At 31.6% G+C, this 24,253-nt stretch overlaps 4 protein-coding genes across 8 annotated transcripts; 2 read left to right on the top strand and 2 right to left on the bottom strand.

Annotated features, from left to right (window-relative positions):
- The first annotated feature begins 298 nt into the window (after positions 1-298).
- Positions 299-4,684, top strand: LOC137814411 (pentatricopeptide repeat-containing protein At3g53360, mitochondrial). Of its 3 annotated transcripts, XM_068617144.1 has the most exons (5): positions 299-517; positions 1,133-3,813; positions 3,994-4,076; positions 4,162-4,312; positions 4,402-4,684. In XM_068617144.1, exons 2-3 carry the CDS (start codon positions 1,544-1,546, stop codon positions 4,001-4,003), a joined length of 2,280 nt encoding a protein of 759 aa, XP_068473245.1. In that variant the 5' UTR covers positions 299-517; positions 1,133-1,543; the 3' UTR covers positions 4,004-4,076; positions 4,162-4,312; positions 4,402-4,684. The 3 variants fall into 3 exon arrangements, with proteins under 3 accessions (XP_068473245.1, XP_068473243.1, XP_068473244.1); XM_068617142.1 differs by lacking the exon at positions 3,994-4,076 and having other exon boundaries at positions 4,402-4,634; XM_068617143.1 differs by lacking the exon at positions 4,402-4,684 and having other exon boundaries at positions 1,133-3,831; positions 4,162-4,310.
- A 1,053-nt stretch (positions 4,685-5,737) lies between these two features.
- Positions 5,738-7,886, bottom strand: LOC137814409 (glutathione S-transferase L3-like). 2 transcript variants are annotated; one of them, XM_068617139.1, is made up of 10 exons: positions 7,810-7,886; positions 7,627-7,701; positions 7,441-7,501; positions 7,202-7,288; positions 7,026-7,124; positions 6,823-6,925; positions 6,659-6,735; positions 6,321-6,428; positions 6,066-6,146; positions 5,738-5,941 (listed from the first exon to the last, which is right to left on the bottom strand). In XM_068617139.1, the coding sequence occupies exons 1-10, from the start codon at positions 7,818-7,820 to the stop codon at positions 5,936-5,938; spliced, it is 708 nt and encodes a 235-aa protein (XP_068473240.1). In that variant the 5' UTR covers positions 7,821-7,886; the 3' UTR covers positions 5,738-5,935. The 2 variants fall into 2 exon arrangements, with proteins under 2 accessions (XP_068473240.1, XP_068473241.1); XM_068617140.1 differs by having other exon boundaries at positions 7,627-7,698; positions 7,810-7,881.
- A 1,627-nt stretch (positions 7,887-9,513) lies between these two features.
- On the top strand, positions 9,514-12,565 carry LOC137814410 (protein MODIFIER OF SNC1 11). The gene is made up of 6 exons (XM_068617141.1): positions 9,514-9,998; positions 10,156-10,233; positions 10,330-10,458; positions 10,556-10,616; positions 11,019-11,094; positions 11,228-12,565. Exons 1-5 carry the CDS (start codon positions 9,724-9,726, stop codon positions 11,055-11,057), a joined length of 582 nt encoding a protein of 193 aa, XP_068473242.1. The 5' UTR covers positions 9,514-9,723; the 3' UTR covers positions 11,058-11,094; positions 11,228-12,565.
- Positions 12,566-15,506: 2,941 nt separating this feature from the next.
- On the bottom strand, positions 15,507-18,476 carry LOC137814406 (probable protein phosphatase 2C 38). 2 transcript variants are annotated; one of them, XM_068617123.1, is made up of 5 exons: positions 17,727-18,476; positions 17,255-17,642; positions 16,571-16,938; positions 16,009-16,245; positions 15,507-15,901 (listed from the first exon to the last, which is right to left on the bottom strand). In XM_068617123.1, exons 2-5 carry the CDS (start codon positions 17,541-17,543, stop codon positions 15,683-15,685), a joined length of 1,113 nt encoding a protein of 370 aa, XP_068473224.1. In that variant the 5' UTR covers positions 17,544-17,642; positions 17,727-18,476; the 3' UTR covers positions 15,507-15,682. The 2 variants fall into 2 exon arrangements, with proteins under 2 accessions (XP_068473224.1, XP_068473223.1); XM_068617122.1 differs by having other exon boundaries at positions 16,571-16,941; positions 17,727-18,111.
- Positions 18,477-24,253: the final 5,777 nt, after the last annotated feature.

Raw genomic sequence — 24,253 nt, 5'->3', positions numbered from 1 at the left:
CCTTGATTATAGACATATCCTAATATATCCAATAATCTAACATCACTCAAGATAAAAAATAATTTATATATTTATTTTTTCTTTAATCCAAAAGTGTCTTAAAAGACACAATGAAACTCCAAAATTCAAATTCAAAGGGGATATTTATTGTCTAATATTTAGTCAAGCATTATCCCATTAATTTTATTAAGATCAAATATATTATTTTTATATTTATTATAACACAGAAAACGTTTTTTATTATTAGTCCTGTATTTGTTTTATTTGTATCAAATATTCTAATATCTTAATTAATATTAGGACGTCTCAATATTATTAGCACGAGGAGGTACTCCTGGAATTCAAACTATCCTCTCATAGCATTTGGCAAAATCTGATTTCCCTCTTGACAATAAGAGAATAAGAGAAAGAGAAAGTGCAATCAACTCTGATCTTCAACTTGTAATCTTTTTCTTCTCAGAGAGACAGGCTCAGAAGAAACAACATTTTTTAGATCTGTCACTCTGTTTCACTTCAGGTACTGCCGTTTTACATCTTCATTCCACCCTCCAAATTTCAACTTCATCTCTCTTTTCTTATCCCATCTCCCACTTTTCCATCTTCTCTTATCTTCCTGCAATTTCTTTTCCTTTTCTCAAAACTCTTAACTTCAACTTTCACCACAACCATCTTCCACCTAATTAAACCGCTTCTATCTCAATTCACTCCTCATTTTCCTGGGAAATGCAAAAGGGGAGATTAATTCAGTTCTTCTCTCTTTTTTTTTTACTATATCATTTGGTGAACCAGGTTTAGAAACCTATGCATTGCTTTTACGTAACGTGTTTGGCTTTCATTGGTTCAGACAGACAAACAGACATTATTTTCCACACTACTTCATTTCGAATTTTAGAATGCAGTTCTTTTGAATACCAACTGTTCGAAAAATGGCCTCAAAGACCTGCTAGAAAGATATTTTGGCAATGGCTCATTTTCATTTTTTAAGCATTAACATTTAATGAGTAAATTAGTTAGTTTTGTTAGTTTCACAGATTTAACGGGTTTCCAATTGGCCATTTTAGATGACGGGGTATGATTTTTATGTAACAATGTCTTGTGGAAAAAATCTTATGCTTGTGTTTGGTTCCTGCAGAGAGAATCTATTCGCATGGTTTGGTGATGAATTGGCTGAAATTCCTTGTCTGTTTGTCTGTCTGATCAAACAACGTAGGTAACATTTTTTACTACTCTCGTGGCTCTCGTGTTCATGGATTGTGGATTCCCTTTGGTGTCTATTTTTATATCATTGTTGTCAGCAATGAAGTTTCTGGCAAGAGAACATCAAACTCTTGTGGTTGATGGCTTTTGACTCCTTAACTCACGTAGATAGGGTTGGGTAAATCAAGATGGAGGCTTTAGCCCAGGTACTACTTCATAGTAATGGATTTTTTATTTCATTAATCAGAAACACTCAGTTGTGACTACTTCACTATCCTGATACCATATCACCCAGTAAGATTCTCCACAATAAGAACTTCACTTGCTTTTTAAATATCCTTTGTCCATGATCATTCAAAACCAAATTCGATGTCTATATAATTGTGCAAGACCTATTGTGTCAACAAGAGTAGTCTCCAGTCTCAGTACAGAGTTATCAACCAACAGTTACATCAACTTGATGTGCAAGCAACAGCACTACAAAGAAGCACTTGATGCATTTAATTTCAATCTAAAGAAATCAGGTATCCAGCTAGAACCAAGCACCTATGCGAATCTAATATTGGCCTGTACCAACGTTAGATCTCTAAATTACGGCAAGAAAATCCATGAACACATTTCAAAATCCAACTGTCAGCCAGACCTTGTTCTCCAAAATCATATTCTTAATATGTATGGAAAATGTGGTTCTTCGAAAGATGCTAGAAAACTTTTTGATGCAATGCAGCTGCGTAATGTGGTCTCCTGGACTATAATGATCTCCGGATACATGCAGAATGATCAAGAGAATGATGCCATCACAATGTATATTCAAATGCTGCGATCAGGTTATCTCCCTGACCAGTTTACATTTGGAAGCATTATTAAGGTTTGCTGCATTGTGGGAGATATAGACTTTGGCAGACAACTTCATGCTCATGTCATTAAATCAGGGTATGATCATCACTTAATTGCACAAAACGCTCTTATCTCCATGTATACAAAGTTTGGACAAATTGCACATGCCTCAGGTGTGTTTGCGATGATTTCCACAAAGGATTTAATTTCGTATGCTTCTATGATTACAGGGTTTACACAACTTGGTAATGACATAGAAGCTTTATATCTTTTCAGAGATATGCTCAGGCAATCTGTTTATCAACCAAATGAGTTTATATTTGGCAGTGTATTCAGTGCTTGTGGAAGCCTTCTAGAACCAGAATTTGGAAGGCAAATTCATGGAGTGTGCGCCAAATTTGGTTTAGGGAGGAACATTTTTGCTGGGTGCTCCCTCTGTGACATGTATGCAAAATTTGGATTCTTACCTTCGGCAGAAAGGGTATTTTATCAAATTGAAAGCCCGGATTTAGTGTCATGGAATGCAATTATTGCAGCATTTTCTGATAGTGGTCATGTTAATGAAGCCGTATCATTTTTCTGCCAGATGATGCATACGGGACTGATGCCAGATAACATTACTTTTCTCTCCTTACTCTGTCCTTGTGGGAGCTTTGTGACACGTAACCAAGGCATGCAAATACATTCTTACATTATTAAAATAGGTTTAGACAATGAAGCAGCTGTATGCAACTCTTTACTGACAATGTACACAAAGTGTTCAAATCTACATGATGCATTCAATGTTTTCACATATTTGGGTAGAAGAGCCAATTTAGTTTCTTGGAATGCAATTCTATCAGCATGCTTACAGCACAAACATGCAGGAGAGGCTTTTAGATTATTTAAGCTAATGCTCTTTTCTGAAAATAAGCCTGACAATATCACCATAACTACCATATTAGGAACTTGTGCAGAATTGGCATCTCTAGTAGTTGGGAATCAAGTCCATTGCTTTACTGTCAAAAGTGGGCTAGTGGTTGATGTTTCCGTCAGCAATAGATTGATTGACATGTATGCAAAGTGTGGATCACTTAAACATGCTCGTGATGTTTTTGATTCAACCCAGAACCCGGATATTGTCTCGTGGAGTAGTTTAATTGTTGGCTATGCTCAGTTTGGACTTGGACATGAAGCTCTTGATCTCTTTAGAATGATGAAGAATCTTGGTGTCCAGCCTAATGAGGTCACATATCTGGGGGTTCTCAGTGCATGCAGTCACATTGGATTGGTGGAGGAAGGTTGGCACTTGTATAAAACCATGGAAGTGGAACTAGGTATTGCACCAACAAGAGAGCATGTTTCTTGCATGGTTGATTTGCTTGCTCGTGCTGGATGCTTGTATGAAGCAGAAAAATTTATTAAGGAAACGGGATTTGAGCCTGACATTACTACATGGAAAACTCTACTTGCTTCCTGTAAAACTCGTGGTAATGTTGACATTGCAGAACGAGCTGCAGAAAATATACTAAAACTTGATCCTTGCAATTCAGCTGCTCTAGTGCTACTTTCTAATATACATGCTTCTGCCGGCAACTGGAAAGAAGTTGCGAGACTACGGCATTTGATGAAAGAAATGGGTGTACAGAAGGTTCCTGGTCAAAGTTGGATAGAATTTAAGGATCAGATCCACGTGTTCTTCTCAGAAGACAGTTCTCATCCACAGAGCGCCAAAATCTACACTATGCTGGAAGATTTATGGTTGCAGATGCTGGATCAAGGTTATGACCCTTGTCAGAGGTTAGACGTTAGCATTTGGTAGGCACTTACCAATGGTTATAATCCTTCCAAAATCTATGATAACTTTTTACTGATCCAATGAATCAATGACACTTAAAATTTTAAGAGTGAAATCTTGTCATTATTCCCATTTTATATTATAGTAATAAAGGGTAACTGCAAAGCCGTGATTCATTACAGAAACCCCTAAATCATTTGTTTCTTCCAATCGTCAATGGCCAACGATTCTTCGTTTTTGTTTTCGGGCATTCGTTTTAACATAGGTACTCCAATTCTAAAGCATACTTTTTCATTTAGCAGTTTTTTGTTTTTGAGTTATGAGTTCTGATCTCATACATTTTTATGTAGCGAGAAAATGCCGTTGATAACTTCAGAGTTTGAAAAACATGGGTTTTGATTGCTACTGATGTGGTTGCCCGGGGCATGGATTTCAAAGGTGTGAACAGTGTGTTCGATTATGATTTCCCTGATTCTGCCTCCGCATTTGTGCACAGAATTGGTATGTGCAGCTATATTAATGTTGCTTTGGATTTGAGAAATATATTTATAGGGATTATAGTTTGTATTTATAGCGATTAATTTTTACAGAGGAAGATATTCCATTCCTGCGGAAAAGAGATTCAATCCTGGCTCATGGAGTTGCAGAAAAAGAAGTGGAAGAAACACCGGCCCAAAAGAGATTCAATCTCAACAAAAACCCATGACATTTTTTTATGCATCCTCCTAAGTCGTAGAAAATTTTAATGAGGATTTGTTTTTCCACCATGTAAAAAAATTTCTGATTTGTTTTCAATATTGTTGTATATAAATGTTCTTAACTCGAATATAACAGTTTCACTTAAAAAAAACAGAGGTTTAAAAGAAATATATTAATCAATGTTTTAGTGTATTAATTATGAAAAAAATACTTAATATATATCTTACAAATAATTTAAATTATATAAGAAAATAAAATCATTTTATGATTTTAATAAAATAATTTTTATTTCAGAACTTTACTTCTATTTTTTATTCTATGTTTTTAAAGCACCAATTAAACTTTTCCTTCCATAAAATCAATATGAAGTAATTTATATATTAATATAATAAAAAATATTTTCATTAAATGTTGGTTTTCTTCGTCATTGTTTTGAAAGAAACATACACACTCAAATATTAATATATATATATATATATATATATGTGTGTGTGTGTGTATATGTGTATATATACTAAAGACTTAAGTTGCTTCATATAACATTAAGTGTGATAGTTCAAACTAAAAGTAAAAAAATCGTCATTGCTGACATAGATCAATGTCTTTTTAATTCATATATAATTACATATTGATCATCAATTAGTAAGATCCAGAAGGAACTGAGTCAACCGTTGACCTTATTGGGGGAAGAAAATTTCAGATTTTAGTCCTCACGGATTAATCCCTAAGCTAACTCAAGAGTTACACTAAATAATGTCTTTTTTTTCCTTTTTTATTCAGATGTTACGTTTAATAATTATACTTATATACATAATTGATATTGATATATGCATATATAAAGCATAATTAGTTATGTTAATCTATAATCAATTATGATTATATCGGTTAAATAGTATAAATTGATATTGAAAAAAATATTATAATAAGTTTATTTTTTTATAAAAAGTAATAAATATGTTATTTAAAAAATTACATGATGGGTATATGTAAGGATAATATGATAATTTTAAATAAAAAGTTATGTTTTTATTATTTTTCTAATCCAAACAACGTATTTTATTCTATTTTTTTATCAAATAATCTTTATTTTCACTCTATTTTTTATCAAATAATCTTTATTTTCACTCTATTTTCTATCTTTTCTTTTTTCTTTTTCATTTACTTAGTTCTTCTTCCTCCATTTCTCTATCCAAACATAGCGTAAAATCAGAATTTTAAATAAAACAATTTTAAAAGATAAAAGTATAAGATCATACTCATAATACGAATACATTGTGAATTAAGCATGAAAATGAAATCACTGTAAAGTAGTAACTATCATATATCTTTTAAATTGAAAAAGCATTCCACATATTGTAACAAATCTTTATTGGTTTGACTATCATATATCTTAAACGCCACTGCAACAGCAACTGAAGCTCACTTTTAAGCCTACACAACACAAGTATAAACATAAACAGTTAGAAGAGTAGGGAAAAAAACATAGCAAGACATCAACACAAATTTTCAAACAAAATTATCTAAGATTTTTTTTACTAGTTGAAGTTCATAATACCAAAAACTTTATCTTGAAAACTTCTAAATACTCCTCCTTGTCAACTTTTGTCTGCTTGTAGCCATCAATCTTATTAGCCTCCTGCAATGACAATTAATGTACATATTTAGAATCAGTAAATGTGAAGAAATCAGAATTACAGAGATATTTAGGCCTTATTTAAATAGATCATTCCATTCCCAGATGTAAAGTAGATTGAAAATTATTATCAAATCATTCAAACTTAAGACTTTTGGATTGCAGAGAAATAGGGACCTGAATCCATGTGGCTAGTTTGGGCCTTCCTGCTGTGATGTCGTGCTTAAAAATTTCAGAGAACACCAATTGGATCCTTTCAAGAAATGAAACATAGGCAATATCCACCTGATGATAACCACAGTTTTTAAAATCATCAGAGTGTTAGGGGGAAAATATTATACTATGATATAACAAAGTTTTTCACTACATCATGATATGGCTACATCTCTTTCCTTCTATGACTAACTAGATCACAGAAGGATCTAACTTTCATACAACGTTATGGTGAAAGCAACACAACTGGTCATAATGGCCTAGTTAACAAAATTTCAAGATTGATGAGAATTTCAACTTACCAAACTAAATTGGCCAAGGAAGAATGGTCCATCATCAAATTTACCCAAAGCATTCTCCAAGTAATCAAAAGCAGCACCTGATGCAAATTATCAGTTTTAAACCATTCAACAATTCTATATTCTCATTATCTTTACTTAAATTCAGAAACTTTAAGATCTCTTACTGGTTTGTTCTACAGGATCTCCTTTATATGAAGAGTATATGCCACTGGTGAACGTGTCAACATGGGATATCATTTGCTCACCAAATTCTCTCTTGGCAGGATCCTGAAAAATTCCCACTCATCATGACTTCCCTTTCAAATTACACAGATACTCTAGAGGAATAGGTGCCAATAAATGTATAAAATTGATGCATAGTTCTTACACTTGGAAATAGAGATGCCCCCTCAAAGTTGGCATCTATATATCTGATCAAATCAAGACTTTCTCCTAAAACCTTGCCATTGTGCTCCAACGAGGGCACCTATAACATAAGAAGAACGTGTTATGATCCATCAACCAAATCAAATAGCTTTCTGATGTTAAAATACTGATATGTACCTTATTAAGAGGGTACACTTTCTCCTTATACCAAGAAGGCCTATTTCTAAGGTCAATAGGAACCAATTCGATCTTGTCTTGCAGTCCCTGAAGTTAACAAATCATCAATAGTCAATAAAAAAAGGGACAAGGCTTCATTATATTTCTTAGAAGAACCGGAGAGTTTGTATATATATATCAGAAGAATCAGACATAGCAGAACTTGAAAGCTGAAAAAAGGGTACAAGTGAGAAAACAACCTTGCAATTCCTAGTTATCCATGCACGTTGTGCATATGGGCACAGATAGCAAATGTACAACCTACAAATGCAATCCAAATTACACAGTCATAATTAAATTATTATATGTATATTAAGAAGAAAAATAATGGAGAATAGGATGAAGTAGATTAATTGAATAAAATAAAGTTAACTGATAAGTGGCACCTTGTGGTTCCATCAAAAAATGGGAGTGGTTCAGAGATGGAAGTTAATGCAGGAGGCCGAACATCTGACAAACTTCTTAACAAAGGGAAACAAGCTTAGAAAAGATGAAGTGGTAGAAATAATAGAACACTGTGCATGAAAGTTGATTTGAATTAATGTAAAGAAACATATGATATATCTTACGAAGTTGCCATTGATATATATGATATATCTTTCTCTTTTCAAAAAAGTGATGAAGTAATAGAGGAATGTACTGACTTAGAAGAGAATGTTTTGCATTTATAGGACATAATTTGTACTGTGAAGTTTGAAGTCGTAAGCAGTGACGAAATTATGGTTTTCCATTAGAGTGGGTGGCGGCACTCATTAGGTACCTTGAGATTTGAGAATCCGGCGGCTAATGGCTACGCAAAGTAGAATTCCTCTTTTTACATGTTTGATTTGATGAGATCAAATTTAATTGTTAGATGCACATCTATTATAAATAAATATATCTCATACTATATAAATAAATAATATATAAATGTATCTCATAAGATAGGTGTAAGTTGATTTAGAAGATTGAATTAAATTTTAAATTTATTTTTTTAATATTATATACGTTATTTTTAACATTTTTCATACTTAATATTTAATAAATATTCTACAAATGCCTTACTACGATAATTAGATGATAATATCATTAATTTAAAACTAGTAAACTTAATGTAATATTCTTTAAATGTTAGATATAAAAATTACTTTAAAATTTATATATGTTAACTCATTTTTGGAGTGACTACAAACTTATTTAATTTGTTTGTAATAGTTGAATATACGGTTCGTGTGATTACTTGAAAGAAGATATAATAATGTGTATATATAATTTGAGAATAAAAATTGAAAAAGTAACCAAATTTAACAAACAAGATAAATGAAATTTTGTTCTCAGTTGAGTGTATTGCATTCTACATCCCATATTTTTAAACCTACATTATCATGAAGAGTGACATATATAACGAATCTATCATTAAAAAAATACATTTAAGATTGAATATTCTACAATGTATTTATGAATCTAAAATATATATATATTTTTATGTATTTTAAAGATTTATTTCAGAATTTACAATCCATAATATATCAATACATTTCAAGAATGCATATTCTAAATGTATTTCTAGATAAAAATTTATTCTAAAAACATATTATAGAATATCTAATTTAAAATATATTACAATTCAAAATTCACATTATAAAATGTATTTTGAATTGTGTATTATGAAATATATTAATACATTATAAATAACACATTTCAAATTATATTTGTGAATCCAGAAATACATTTAAAATATTTTGGATTTGGAATATACTTTTTAGAATATACATTCCGGTAATGCATTCCAAAATGCATTAATTTAGAATATGCAATCTAAATGTATTAAATGTACAATTAATAATGTATTATATTTGAGAAAGTATTTCAAAATGTACATTCTATAATATATTAATATATTATGTATCGATCAAGTTCGAATGACTAACGCAGATCTCAATGTCCGAACTTCGAGATTGCAAGGAGTTGGAGGAGAGTGAAAGGAGAGTTGAGGTTCTTAAGAGAAGAAAAGAGGTAGAGAAAGACTGACCGACAAAGGAGGAAGACAATCTCTTAGTCTCAATTCCGTTTGAAAACATATTACAAATTACATATTTTAAAATATATTTTCAAATCCAAAAAATAGATTTCAAAATTCAGAATATACATTTAAGAAGAGTAAAATTAGAAATTCAATTTTTATTTAGATGTATATCAATATATGAGGTGCATAATACAAGGCCCTTCATTACTCCAGCCCAGGCCCAGTAGCCCACACAAATGAAAATGGAAGCGTACGAGTATGAATATATACCATGGTCCTGATCTGTAATAATAAATAGAAAATCTTTTTGCAACTTAGAAAAGGAACAACACAACAACCTCCCTTTGTCTTCGGAAGAGAAAGGAATCCCTTGCCAGCTGTAACTCCGTTTCGGTGTCGCTGCTCATTCTCAGCTTCCTCGTTTGTTCTCTGCTTCGTCGTTCGTTCCCTTGATTATTCGATCCATCTTTCCCCTCCAATGGCAACAGTTACCGACAGCAACAGCAACAACCCTGCACCGGAAAACCCTAACAAAACCCTAGACCCCACCTTACCAGATCCCGTCCTTGTCGCCACTGAGGCAGCTGACGATACCGACACCACGGAGGCTGCCGACGCCAAGACTTCTCCGCCGCCCGAATCCGGAAACGACGCTCCGCTTTCCGATATTCAGAAGAAGATTCGCCGCGCCGAGCGATTCGGCATTTCCGTCCAGATGTCCGAGAAAGAGAAGCGCAATTCCCGAGCCGAAAGGTCAGTTTCCAATTTCACTCCTCGGTTTTTCAAATATACATTCAATCGTCCGTGTTATTATCCGCTTTTGTCTCTGTGTTCAACTATTGATTTAGATACCCTATTTTGTGTATCAAATTTTAGGTTTATCTCAATTGAGCATTTTCTTAACGTGCAGGTTTGGCACTGTGTCCGCTTCTCAGGGATCAGAGCCGTCAAAATCTGAGGAGTTGAAGAGGAAGGCCAGGGCAGAGAGGTTCCACTTTTCAGTTTCCCCTTTTTTGTTTCTGACATTGTCTTTTATTTTTCACTGTGAATGAAAATGAACACTGTTACTTATCCTGCTTAACAGATTTGGAATGCCTAGTCCTACTACCGCTGCAGATGAAGAGGCAAAGAAGAAAGCTCGACTTGCTAGGTTTGCACCTGCTTCCAAAGTTGATCCTCTAGAAGAAGATAAAAGGAAAGCTAGAGCACTTAGGTGGGTGCTTGTCATTATTTGGTTCTCCCATTTCATGTTGCTTATAGGATCGACCATGCATGATGTGTTATTAGGTCTTTCTGTTTTCTCTTCCCAGGTTTGCGAATCCATCATCAACTTCTATAGCTAATGTTAATGGCGAAGGAAACATTGAGCCGGTAAGAACTTTTGTTCACTTCCAATGCTTTGATATGGAGACAAATTTATGGGTGTATTTATTTGATTTCTATTTTCGAAAACTGATTTTTAGTTTTCAAAACGCAACTAAAAAAAGTGGTTCAGACAGCTGGTGAAGGGTGGTGCAGGACACAATATATGGTGTAATTGAGGAAAATGTTGAAAAGAATGAAAAACAAAACAACATTAGAAAACGTCCCCCTAACTGATTCTCTTTTTAGCATTTATTATGGAAACAATTTTCAAAACTCGGTAGATTTTGGATGAAGGCCAAGTAGTGTAAAATTACTTTGAAAACTGTTTCTACTACTTAGCAGTGAAAAGGGACTCAAACAAGTCCTATATTGTATGTTGACTGCTGTGTTTGTTGTGTTTCAAACTAGGAGGCTGCTATTGCAGGCAAAGCCGGAGGAGGTACCTGAATGACTGGTTGCGTAGTTAATTTTAGGAAATTTTCTTGTAAGTCAATGGTCTTCTGCTCCTATATGCTATCATTTGTTTGGTATATTGCGTGTGTTCAATTATAGCCTGGTTTGTGATGTTAATTTCAACTTTTATTCATGAGACTTTTTTCCCTTACCTTTTTCTGCAGTTTTAAGATTTTAGCAGTTCAAGATTTGCGGAGCAACCTCCATATCGTTTCTCTTTTTCAGCATATTAGTCATGGACACGTCTTTAATTTGTTAGCTGAAGCCTCCCTCTGAGATAAAAGAGATTCAAGTGATCTGAAGAAGCTTGTTTTCTATTTGTTGTAGTTTTGGCTTCGTAGGTGACAGCTTTGGGGTAATTTTGGCCATCTTCATTGGGTTACTTATCTTAAAATTTGCGAAATTCTGAATTTTGGAATCTACAGCTTAAAATTTTAAAGAACGAAGGTATGCAGTAACAAAGCTTTTGAAGTGTCATCCACCCTCTGTTTCTAATGCATTGCTTTTGAAATGTGCCTTTGTCATTGTGTTAGAAGGTAGTACCAGGTGGGTTTTTAAATCCAACGTCATGCTGATCCAGTCTGCTATTTAGGAAAGTTATGTTGCTTAATATGTCCTTGAGTAATGATGATTGAATAAGAAAATGAGCCCTCAGATAGAAATCATGTCCGCAGGATGAACTTGTTTTATGCTCTTTACATTTTTGGGCATTGTTGGGGAAGCAGGGGCTAGAGTTAGGAGTTAATATTTTGGTGAACTTGTTTTATTCACTTCTCTTCTATGATTTTCCAATTGCTATAGGGGTAATTGCTTTTCAATCCAGAGAGGGGGAATCAGGGGAATGATACTATTGCTGATGTGTGAAATTGCTTTTCTTGGATCCAAGTGTCTTTTAACATTTTCGTTATTGTGGGTTTATGCGTCATTAGCCATTTTTAGATTTTCATCGTGATTAGATCTTATGAGAGTAGCTATTAATGCACATCACAAGGATTAGAAGCATGTTTCTCGAGAAGGGGTCAATAGATTATGTTTTGGTGCGTGTAGATATGTTAATTTGTTTAGTCTAGAGCTAGTGCACAACTTGACTGGATCAGCAGAATGTTGAAGCTCAATTTCCTGGTATTATCTTCTGGCATTCAAGAAAAAAATGAGGGTGAATAATGGTAAGCTGAACATTCAAAGTGAAATCCTCAAGGAGAGGCTGGATTATGTTTTTGAAGGACGTTTTAAAACTGGGTTTTTTTCAAAGCTGTGGCTTCCAACTTTTATCATCTTCGTTGTCGCGTTAAGATAAGTCAACCCCTTGAAGATGTTTATTTATTTACTTGATTGCCATGATTTAGAGTTGCAGATTTGTAGGGCTGGATGTGGAGGGAACTCTTTAGTTTTTGTTTTAATATGACTCCCTTGTAATTTTATATTTGAGCTTTATGTTTTGGAGGATAAAATATTATGGTAGCTAGTATAAATGAATTCAACGACCATTACTTAGTGCGATACATGTTACAAGACGACCTTCCTAGATAGATTATGCCAAGCATTTTTCAAATGCAGTAAACATGTGTGCATTTAATTTTTATGTTGCATTGCCAATCTAGGAATTTCCTTCCAATTCCCAGTCCAAGCCCTGCCAAACTTATCAGAGCGGGTTTTAATTAAAGCTAATTTCTTAATATCCCAATTATCCATCTATGCATATTTCTATTGTGACTTGCAAGTTTCATTTAATAATAGCATGTTGAGGTTTAACCCTCGTATCCGGAGTTTTATCATTAATTTTATTTTCTTCTATTATATATATAATGTGATTATAATAATATTTCATAACTAATATTACATGAAAAATATTTTTTAAATGTTCTAAAATTTTGGTGAAATATATGTTTTTATAACCGTGTCAACATGAACAGTTAAAGAAATTAAGGTTTACAGTGTCTTTGGTTCAATAGATCTATTAATTTGACAAGTGGGTGTATGGATTAGTATTTTTCACATCTTCACTGAATTGCAAAAAAAAAAGCTGGAAAGCCAGGTTAGCATCTAACAAAATATAATTATGCCCTCTTTTATCTGTATACATGACAATAAATTTTAATAAAATTTATCAAATTATAATAAAATTTATCAAATTATAATCTAAATATAAATAAATTAACATAATCAGTTATATTTATATATAATTAATTATATAAATACTAAATAAATTTATGTTATAAAAATATTTGATACTAATATTAACAAAAATATTATTTGGTATATGTTAACACAAATTTTTTAATATAACGCAAAAATATCTACTTATTTAGAATTAGTAAATTAATAATACTTTTTAAATTTTATAAATATTTAATTTATTTATTTATAATTTTAATTTTACATTATTTTACTAAATCAAAATTTACATAAAAATAATTTATTTTATTTTTTAACTTTTTTAAATATAAGGATAAATTTATAATCTTATATTTTATACTATTAAAAAAATTCAAAAATACTTTCACAATCTTACAAATTTAATAAATTTTCTTTACATTTTATTCTTAAATCCTGAAACACAGCCTTCCACCCATCCTCAATCCAAGAAATAGAACATGAGTGTCGAAACAACTATCCTCTTACCTATAACCGTGTGGGTTACGGGACACTAACCCCACTTACTTTTAAAACACACATTAGTAAAGCAACAACATTTTCCATAAAATATTTTTTTGTAGTCCATTGTCTTCAATGCTGGCTACTGGCGTCAGAAAAAGTCAATACTCTCTTTTCTTTTTTAATACCACCTAATTAAACTAACTAAAACACCAATTGCATTAACTAATTCCAATCATTTTAAAAATCAGTCCAGGTAATTAGTAGTATTAAATTTATTTTAGTTTTATATATTTTCCAAAATCATCCTTACAATAATAACACACTTTTATTCTTTTCTTAAATCTTATTTTAGTTTTAATTTTTTAATCTCTTTGATCACTTATATATTCATTATTTCAATTTTTGTTAGCTGTACATGTGAATAGTTAAAGTAGGTTTTTCACATGTTATTTATATAAAACAAATTTAGACTATGCAAAACTTAAACATTAATTCTTTTCATTATTATTTAATGAATTCAGAAAAAAATACATATAATTAAGAGAATCTTTGTGAAAAAAAAATTAATGCAGGAGACATTTTAGATGGAATCTTACGAAAAAAAATTAAATTTAACTTTTAATTTAGGTCCTCCTCTAAAAAAAAATAGGATAATGTTTCGTTTTTTTTTTATAAAATTTTCTATTTTTTTTCTAGATAAATTACATTAGTCTAATGATTTTTAGGGTAAACGTGTCAATTTTTCGTTCATTATCGTTACTAAAACTGGTTGTTTTTTTTGTGGCAAACCAATTTGGTTTATTTGTCAAAATTTCAATCACCGCAATTAATTAAATTGAAAATTTGGTGGCAAACCAATTTGGTGGGTACATTAGCTAACCGATACGTGTGAGGTTGGAGTCCTGACGGTGCAAACTAATTTTGTATGGAAATTAAAACTTCATTGCCGCAAAACAAATTTGGTGAGATTTTAAAGGAATAGACAACACAATAATATTTGTCCCTTCTATTTTCTTTTTCATTTTTATTCTTACTTCTATTTTCCTTCATTTTGATTATTTTGAGATTTATTTTGTAATTTTCACCTTATTATTCAAAGCTCTAGTTGATGCTCCCATAATTCACTTCATACTTGTAACAAAGGTATGAAAAATTCTTAAACACTCTTTTCTACAGTGAAATATTCAGCTTTAATTCCTAGCTACGGTTCATGCGTTAAAGTCACAATTTGGTGATGAGTTTGGTGGGTATAGGAATTTATGTTAGAATGTGCGATGGTGGGTTTGGGAACTGCGCAACTATCTAAAACTTTATGTGCATATTTTTTGTGTTTTTAGTGTGTTGGGCACTAATCTTTATTCACATTTACGCAGGTTTGGTTTTTAACCGTCTTTCGTAAACTAAAAGTAAGTTGTATTGTATAATACATATGCCAACAATATTAAATGTAACAGTAACATGGTATTTAACACTCTCTTTTTTCATATATAGTTGCAATGGATGAAGGAGATCAATATACATGTATGCTGTTTATTTTTTCTTAAATTTCACAATCAGAAACAGCTATGAAAGGAAAGATTTCAATGACATAGTTATAGCTAGGTATGAGTAATTTGGATTCTATAATTGGTTAAAGTGAATTCTGTTACATATAGGAATTGGGAATGTCTTGAAACGCATTATGCCTTTCTGAGATTGGAGTGTACGAGGAGAATTTACTCCAATTGCTGAATAACTGTTTTATTTTAGTCTCCACAAATGTAAAATTTGACTGTTTCCGAAAATTCCTGTTTGAGCAAAATATCATACTAACAAGCTTTTTCTTTAGCATCCTTTGAGAAGAGGTTTTTGAGAAATTTATTCCATGATATTTCAAGCTTCAACAATAATCAACCACAAACAGCTTTACATGAAGGACTTAAAAAGCATGCTGCGGTTGTGGAAGTGTGATGTTATGTTATTTGCCTATCTTGTTTTGGTAACAATTGTGTAAACAGGAAGACAGTAATTGTTTGATTGAACTAAAAATTGGCCGATCCACCTCCTCTCATTGAAAGAGGAGAAGCCAATAGAGAGCTATTATCTATGAGTTTGGGATTTAGATATACAACAATAACTGTAATATCATCGTGGAAGTGTCTCCTTACTCCTTGTTCAATCTTTTGCAGATCTGACACTCTCATTTCTCTCTTCCTTGCTGCTTCCCGAAGTGCAGCTTTCACAAGTCGCCTACCAATACCCTGATACATCAATTACCACCACCCATTAATATTCAGAAAGGACTTTTGCATGATAAGAGAACACACACTCACACACACATTCTTTAATGGACCAAAAGGAGCCTTACATTGCGTGGACTATTGCTGACTATATTCACAGCTTCTTGGTTGCTAAGTTGCTCCCACAAACCATCAGAAGCAAAGATGAGAAATTGATCTTCAGGACCAAGTTTATGCACTGATATTGCTGGTTCATAACTTAGAATTGGCTTAAAGAAGGGTTCGGTTAGTCTAAACTTATACGGTAGAGGCTCCCTGTTAAATTCTTGTTTCTTCAGATATGCATCACCTATGGATCTTGATACCTGCAAAGGCCAAATCTGTTAACTTGGAATTCTCATGCTTTTTTTGTTGTTGTTGTAGCTTATAACCTTCTCAACAATCATAATTAATCATGCACTGTCACTCATTATCATTCTCCCTGTAAGTAGATAAACAAATTACTTTTACTTTAGATTTTTAAGGCTTTCTGCCTAAGGGTTTGGTTCTTGAATCTAACGTTAGGTAACAGTTATCTTCAGAGAAAATATCATGTTTTTTAACTTTTCAAAATTGAAGTTTGAAAAAAATAAACAATTGCTAAAATCTTACTCGTTGACAACTAGTGCTATGAATCTCTGGAATTTTTACCTGTATGAGGCCTTTCACACGCCAGACGTTGTGTTTCTTAACCACGATTTGTGGATCATAGGGGTGCTTTGTCCGAACTTCATCTCTCTCCATTTGGAAGTTAACGTTGTGCTCTGCAGACAATTGGATAGCTGTTGTTTCCCTTGTTGCTCTCTCTACTCTCCCCAGCACCACCCTTGAATCTCCTGCATTTGCAACATATAGCATGCCATTGCAAATTATCCCCGCCAAACAACATGTACCCGTAGATGCAATCTGTGGCTTGCTTAGCCACTGTTTCTTCACAACAGACAGAAAACCCTCTTCTGTTTCACAAAAGGCCCTTCGTATAACATTCTCTGATATGCCTTGATGCTCTGCTGCGAAACCTGCTTTACACAGAAAAATGTAAAAAAATCATTATTGTTTTTCAGTAAGTTTCTTAAACTTGTATTTATTCAATTAACTTGTCTTTATGTTTAAAATCATTAACAGTTTCAGTTTTTACTGTCAAAAGTATGGTCCAAATTATGCTACTTTGCAATTGTGGTCCCAGTAATGGATTTAGTTTAGAATACTTGGGTGAAGCAAGAACACACTAATTGATTTTCACAGTCTTCAATTCATTCGAAAAGCATCAGACAGAAAAACTGTACTTCCAATAAACACACACATGCTTATAATAAAGATGAGGGCATATCATACTCTTGACATTGGCGAAGAGATTGTCACTGACAAACTGTGAGGCTGCGGTACCACCATGGCCATCATATACACCAATAAAGGTTCCTTGAGGACCCAAATAGTCAGAAGTCAAGGGTCCAGATTCAAGTTGGCTACGATCCTCCAATGAACTATTAGCTTGAATCACAGCCATTGAGAATTCCCCATAAAGATGGTTCCCCAAATCCTTGTACCATAGCAGCCCCTCAACTCTCCCATTTACATCTCCATCATCACCCACAGAAGCTGGCTTCCAGCAGAATCTAACCATACTTTTTTTGGCAGTCCCTTAAAGTAATAAAATAAGATGAAGTTTTCTTCACCTGCTTATGCTTCACACGGTCTCGTATCCTGAAGTTATATTATATACCTAGGAAAAGCAGACATCATAGGATAAGAACAAATTTTAGCTAAAAGCCAAATTGGTATGGGGCAAACTAACTGAGAAGTATACCTTGTGATGACAAGCCAAGTAACTTTCATGCAAGTTCAGAGAATACTGAGGCCTTTTGGTTGTATGTACCTTGAACCTGAGCAGCATGCATTTAGAACTTCGCGGTGTGCCAATTTTCAGCAGCAGACTTAGCTGTAAAAGCACATAAGGTTTCGATATGGCAGAGTTGGTCTAAGATTTGAGTGATAAAAGGGAGCAATGGATAAGAAAGGGTTTTGGATGTTTTTGACAGAGGATCTTCAGAGCACTGAGGCTAGATCTAAGATCAGAAAATGAAAAGAGATTTAAACTACAAACTCTGACATTGTAACTCATGTCCTTTCATTTGTCCCACATGATTTTAATGTTTTGTGGCCATGTGGGTTTCCAAAAGCCTTTCATGGCTAGGATTTCAGTTCCGTCACATTAAAAAGGTATAATCCTAAGTGTTAGGTAACTTTGCTTGTCTACCTCTTCCACTTTCCATTTTTCTGGGTAAGACTTTTCCCTGCTTTAACTTTCGTGATAATTCATGACTTTACTAGATCTGGAATCTAGGACCCACGGGTTTTGTGACCCTCTTACCATCATGGGTTCATGCACTTCATCTTTCCACTGCAATACTTATCTCCACATTTCTGTTAGATATCACTTTGTTTAACTTAGCAAAACTTTCCTATACGTCTGAATTGTAACAAAACATAAAAATCTAGGTAAGTGTAAATATGTGATAAACAAAAATTGAAAAGTGAACTACACAATATCAGGAGTAAAATATGTCTAAAAGTGGTCCTTTATCACAACTTACCTAATTATTTTTTTTTTCCACAAACATGTTCCAGGGTGTTCAAATAAGTAAAAGGGCAAAGTTCAAGTTGGCTTTAACCTAACAAATTTTACCAGGAAAAGAAAATGGACCGTATTAAAAGCCATATCATATCTAGTATATCTGCCACTACAGTACCAAATTCATTCACCCAATTTCTCCTGTATGGTCATTTCATTTCGATACGGATCAGCCTGGAATTTCTGTCACCGACTCACTGCATAATAATGATTCTCTATTCTTATACTTTCTTCTTCTTTTGCTTTTTCTTTTGTAGTAAAAAACCTCACCCCTCCAGCACACATCATGGTCTAATAAACTTTGCAACATTTTCATTAACATTTGCATTTCATGCATACTATTGTTTGGATACAATTTTGTTAGGCAAAATCAAATACCAAACATAAACACTTCTCTTAACAGATAGTTAAATCCTAACTGGCCTAGATTAATCCTTTTCCTAAACACAACCATTTTGGTATAAGCTTTGAAAGTTATGACAGAGAAGGGTCATGAGAGACTTGAGCTGTAGCCATCACAAAAGTTTCTACGCGGATGAAGACACCTTGGAACTTGAAATCATGCATGCATTCACTGTATACAACAATAGACTGGTTTTCAAATTCCATCAGCTTCAAAATACTAGTGGTCATCTGATTATTTGGTGAAGGTGTATTAGTTAGCCAGCAATAGTTTATGGAAACAAAAGTGGTTACAGAGAGATTTGTCCATTATATATTGTGGTTATGGATAGTAGCAAAGTGAATGATGGTTTTGCATGGGTTCCACCTATAATAAATTTGGATGCGTGCTCTTCAGAGAATAGTTAGAGAAGAGGACGCATGATAGAACATATATATATAGTATTAGCAGATTTTCAATGAATAGTCAGGCTAGCAGGTGGCCTTGTCAACTCAACCTCACTCAATATGGAAACATCTAAAACATACATCCAAATTTAATTATTCATCATTTCATTAACATCTACTCATATCTTCAGTTTTCTACCACACCTTCCTTCTGATGTTGATTTTTTCATTATTTTTAAAGCCTCTTCATCAAATTTTATATATGCAAGATAGACCAAGTTCACATCTTTGAAGTGAACCACTCATTCAGACTGATTTTTTTAAGTCTGTATTTCATAAAGTTCTCTATTTGAGTTAAGGGTTTAGCTATTTTTAATCTGTTTTGTTTTTCAATGAATTTGAGACAAACAAACTTCCTTATAAATTTTAAGTATTTTTAATTAATTTTATATTACAAATATTTTATTAAGTGTTTATATTTTTTATAGTTTTTAATTGAGTTTCTTTATTTTTGATTTTGTTGCCGACTCATTGTTTACGTGGTTTAAAAAATGATATAATTAAATTTTAAGTATCTCGTGTACTTAAATATTTTCAATTGATTTTATAATAATTCTTTTGAAAGTTAACATAAATTAGTGAAGTCAAATAATATAATATAAGTGAATGCAAATTTTATTTTTAAAATATTGAATAAAAATTAAATAAATTATATAAAAACATAAAACAATGTTTTTATGTTGTTGACAAAGATAATGAATGTTGCCAAATTTCAATTTCATTTGAGATGAGAGGAAAAATCTAATTAAAAAACATATAATTTGTGAACAGTGATATAATGATTTTTTTAATAAAAACTTAATTAAAATACTCGAATTTATAAGAAACATAAAATTTAATTATGTTATTTCTTATTTTTTATGTGAAAACACATAAGTATAATGATTCATAATAATATTCACATCTGTTGATATTCACATCAGTTGATGATAAATACTGAAATAAAAATATAAAATTTTTAAAACACTTCATCAAACAACAAAATTTAAATTTTGAATAAACTCCATTAAAAGTATAGAAATTCTTATAACTTAATTAAACTTAGAAAATATTATAAGTAACACTATATTCAGTAACATATCATCAATAATTTTTTATGGGGAGTGCATATTATGTAAATTTAAGGTGAACTAAATTTCCAAATAAAGAAATTCAGGACCTCTCATAAACATATTAGTTAGTCTTAAGATATTGACAGGTAACTGTATTTTGGAATTGATTCATTAGTAAAAAAAGAGTTTGTATGTTAAGAATATTGACTTTAATTAACATTTGTGTTTTTGAACTAGTGTTTATAATACTTTTAAATTGATCTTTTTCTCCTTCAATGTATTTTTATCATAATAAATTATTATATGTTGCTATGTAAAATTATATATTAAATTCTGAAAACAAAAATGTCATAGAAATGAAATTTATTTAAGCCATTTATTAATAGATTAAAAGATGAAACAGAGCATAACGGAACTCATTAAGATTATGATAGACAAACACATGGTTCTTGATTTTTAAAATCTCTGTATGTACGATGAGAACAAATAGTGTTTTCTTTTTCAATAATGGATTTCATAAATGAAATCGTACGTATGACTTGAAAACCATAACTTATTGTAATAATAATTCATACTATTTTATTCTGTCAAAAAGGGTTCATATTATTTTATGTGGGTATACTTTCAAAACTTTTCCTATTTCTATTTTAACTTTCCATAAAAATAAATATAAATAATTTTGCATTAAGACTTTTTAAAAATGAAACGTATAATTTTTTGTTGCTATGAACAAGTTAATAGATAATATTTGTAGTCGTAAAAGATTAATTGTAAAAGATTAAGACATTACATGTGTTTTGTTGGACAATTGATTTTTTTTATTGTGTTTTCTGTTTTTTTCTTTTTTTTTTATTCAGGTTTTGGTTTTTAGTCCGAACGTAAAAAAAAATTTCGATGTTAAAATGAGTATTTAGTAATTAGATGATGTTAATCTCATAACAAACACCTATATTTGCTTTATATAATGTGTTTATTTATACATAATGTGTTTATTTATACATTTTTTAATAGATTATAATGAATTATATTAAATATTTAATGTGTATAATCGTAAAAGTGAAATTATTACGCTTTTTTTTTATCTTTATACATTTATATTAACCGGTTAAACGATATTTGATATTGTGTACTACTGGATCACTCGGTATCGATCAGTACAATATTTTAAAGCTCATCATAAATTTTTATAATGATCCATTTAGTCAATTTAAAAATTTGTGAAGAATTTGAGATGTTTGATTTTTTAAAAAAAATTGTTGAGATTTGCATGTATGTTTAATATGTTGTTTAATTTTCTAAAACGTAGAAGATCTCAATTAATTCTTGAAATATTTTATTTAATGATAGAATGTTAAAACTAAATTTAAATAATTGGCAATCTATTCTTAGATTTGAATGTGTGAGAGGTCAATTTCATATTTAAGAGTTTGGAGATCTGAAATTGGTAGGAAAAACTATGCAACGGAAATTTTAATAATACAATAACACTAGTACATGGGATGCTCGATTATTAGAATGCATGTTACTTGTATGGGTCAATTTTTGGTCTTTCTTTGTGAAGCAACTCATCATGCTCTCTTTATTTCTAAGGTAGTAAGACTAGAATGCCCAACAACTCTTTAACTAGCTCAATAAATTTTTTATTCTTCAAAAGTTCATCACTTTTTTATTTTTTATTTTTTCAAACCAATTTCTCAAAATCCCTTTTTCATTTCCCTATAATCCTTCCATAGTTTCTATTATTTGTGAAAGTGACATTCAACTAGCCTCATATTATATGATATAGAGTTGATGTGAATCATTATGTGACACCTATATCTTCGTGTTGCTTTCATATCTCTAAATCTTAATTTTAGAAACCTTGACTCTAATTCTTGATAATTCATTTTCAAATTCATAACAAAGCCAATATTTACTTCATCAAGGACTTTACAAATATATATATTATAGAATGATAAAATTGTTAATAATTAAGAAAGGGATTGATGAAAAAAAAAAGAGACAAGAAATTTGCATGAGGGACCGAAGACATATAAAAGGGATATAAGTTAAGAAGGGTTATATTTATCTTTTGAACTTATTTCACATGATAGTGCTATAATAGTTGCTACAACTCCTAATATTAAGTAGTGCAAGTGCTAGCTTACCAAATATGAGTAAACATAACATGTTTACGTATGTAATGATTTTTGTGATGTTTGTAGGAATATAAAGAAATAGGCCATAGAGGGAAGTGTGAAGTGAAAGGTGGAAAGTGAAATCCTATAAGTGTCAAATTAGTGTTTTTTGTGCATCATATAACATGTTAATAATTATGTGTGTGGTCCTATTTGTAGTAAGAAAGGAGAGGCATAGCTAATGACACCATGCATGTTACCACATTTGTTATTTACCTCACTAATGTTAAATCTTGTATTCCATTATTTGTTTCTAATTATTACAAAAATATCATTCATAAATATGGCTAAGATAATCTCAATTAGAGAGTTTTTACCGTATTAGGTAAAATAAACCAAGGGATCATTACATTAATAAGAAAACTAAATTAAGGAATGATACTAACAATATAGAAATTGAATAAGGGAGTAATTACGCAAACAAGGAAATCAAATCATATATAAAGGTGTAATTAATTAACCCTTAATTATGGTAAGAGACAAATCCAAAAGCTTATTATTTTCGTTAATAATTCCTCTCAAGTTCATGAATGAAAGTAACCATTCTCAAGTTCATGAATGAAAGTAACCATTTTATGGAAATTCTTTTAATGAATTTATCTAGCAAAGTCTTTAGGAAATGTATGCAAAAGTTACTAGCCAATTATCTAATTTTTCTTTATGAAATGTTAATTTATTTATTTGAATTGTTTTGTTATTAAATTGTAGGCGATGCTAATTATGTTGTTATTATCACAAAAGAATTGCAGTGAGAAACAGTATGAAAAAGTAAAAATATTTAATGTCTTAGAATGTTCAACCTAAACCAATTAGAAAAGTGGTCTTGGAGAGTGGATAAGGAGGTTAAGGGATTATGGATCGACATAATACAATTTAAATATGGTCTCAGAGAGAGTTGTTTGAAAGTAAAAGAAGCAAACATGAATCCTTATGGTGGCAAGACATTAAAAAAATATCTAATCCCCAAAATGAGAGATCTTGATTTAAGGACAATATTTTCTGAAAAATAGGAAAGGGAAATAAGATACATTTGGGGAAGACATTTGGGTTAGACAGGTAGCCTTGAAGGATAGCTACCCCAAATTGTATGTCAGTTCAAACCAAAAAGGTTTCTTCATCAAACATTTAGGATAATGGATTGAAGGTCTTTGATAGTGGAAACTTCTTTGGAGGAGACCCTGGTTTGAATGGAAAACTAGTATATTTGAAGATATGTTAAACCAATTAAAGGGTATTAATTTCAATTGGGATAGATATGATGAGTGGTCTGGGAAAGGGGAAGACTTAGTTCAATATTCAAGTTAAATTTGCATACATGATAATTGCACATAACCAAACACATTAGGAAATAGAAGCATTCTCCAAGTTATGAGATTCTAAAGCCTTCCCATTAGTCATTGTTTTTTTGCTGGAGGGTGTTTCATGATAATATTACAACGCAGAACTTAATTCACTAATTGCATCGTGTGTATTGTGTATTAGGGGGTTGGAATATACAAATCATTTGTTTTTTAATTGTAATGAAGTTGTGAAGATTTGGAATGTGATTACAAGTTTGTTAAGTGTTATAACAGTACATCATGGTACAACTAAGCTACATTCTTGGAGGTTTGATTTTATGGGG

The sequence above is a fragment of the Phaseolus vulgaris genome, chromosome 1 (genome assembly GCF_000499845.2).
Source record: "Phaseolus vulgaris cultivar G19833 chromosome 1, P. vulgaris v2.0, whole genome shotgun sequence".
Taxonomy (NCBI): Eukaryota; Viridiplantae; Streptophyta; class Magnoliopsida; order Fabales; family Fabaceae; genus Phaseolus; species Phaseolus vulgaris.
The sequence above is the reverse complement of the archived record's forward strand: the minus strand, read 5'-3'. Positions and strand labels throughout refer to the sequence as shown.

Coding starts and splice junctions, on each gene's coding strand:
- LOC137814411 (XM_068617142.1), top strand. CDS start 1,544: ATGATCATTCAAAACCAAATTCGATGTCTATATAATTGTGCAAGACCT. Junction 3,814..4,161: donor GGTTATGACCCTTGTCAGAG/GTTAGACGTTAG, acceptor ATTTTTATGTAG/CGAGAAAATGCCGTTGATAA.
- LOC137814410 (XM_068617141.1), top strand. CDS start 9,724: ATGGCAACAGTTACCGACAGCAACAGCAACAACCCTGCACCGGAAAAC. Junction 9,999..10,155: donor CGCAATTCCCGAGCCGAAAG/GTCAGTTTCCAA, acceptor CTTAACGTGCAG/GTTTGGCACTGTGTCCGCTT. Junction 10,617..11,018: donor GCGAAGGAAACATTGAGCCG/GTAAGAACTTTT, acceptor GTTTCAAACTAG/GAGGCTGCTATTGCAGGCAA.
- LOC137814409 (XM_068617139.1), bottom strand. Junction 7,289..7,440: donor GGATAACTAGGAATTGCAAG/GTTGTTTTCTCA, acceptor TGTTAACTTCAG/GGACTGCAAGACAAGATCGA. Junction 6,736..6,822: donor AGATCCTGTAGAACAAACCA/GTAAGAGATCTT, acceptor AATTTGCATCAG/GTGCTGCTTTTGATTACTTG.
- LOC137814406 (XM_068617122.1), bottom strand. CDS start 17,543: ATGGTTAGATTCTGCTGGAAGCCAGCTTCTGTGGGTGATGATGGAGAT. Junction 16,246..16,570: donor GTGTGAAAGGCCTCATACAG/GTAAAAATTCCA, acceptor TGGCCTTTGCAG/GTATCAAGATCCATAGGTGA. Junction 15,902..16,008: donor TCAGCAATAGTCCACGCAAT/GTAAGGCTCCTT, acceptor TTGATGTATCAG/GGTATTGGTAGGCGACTTGT.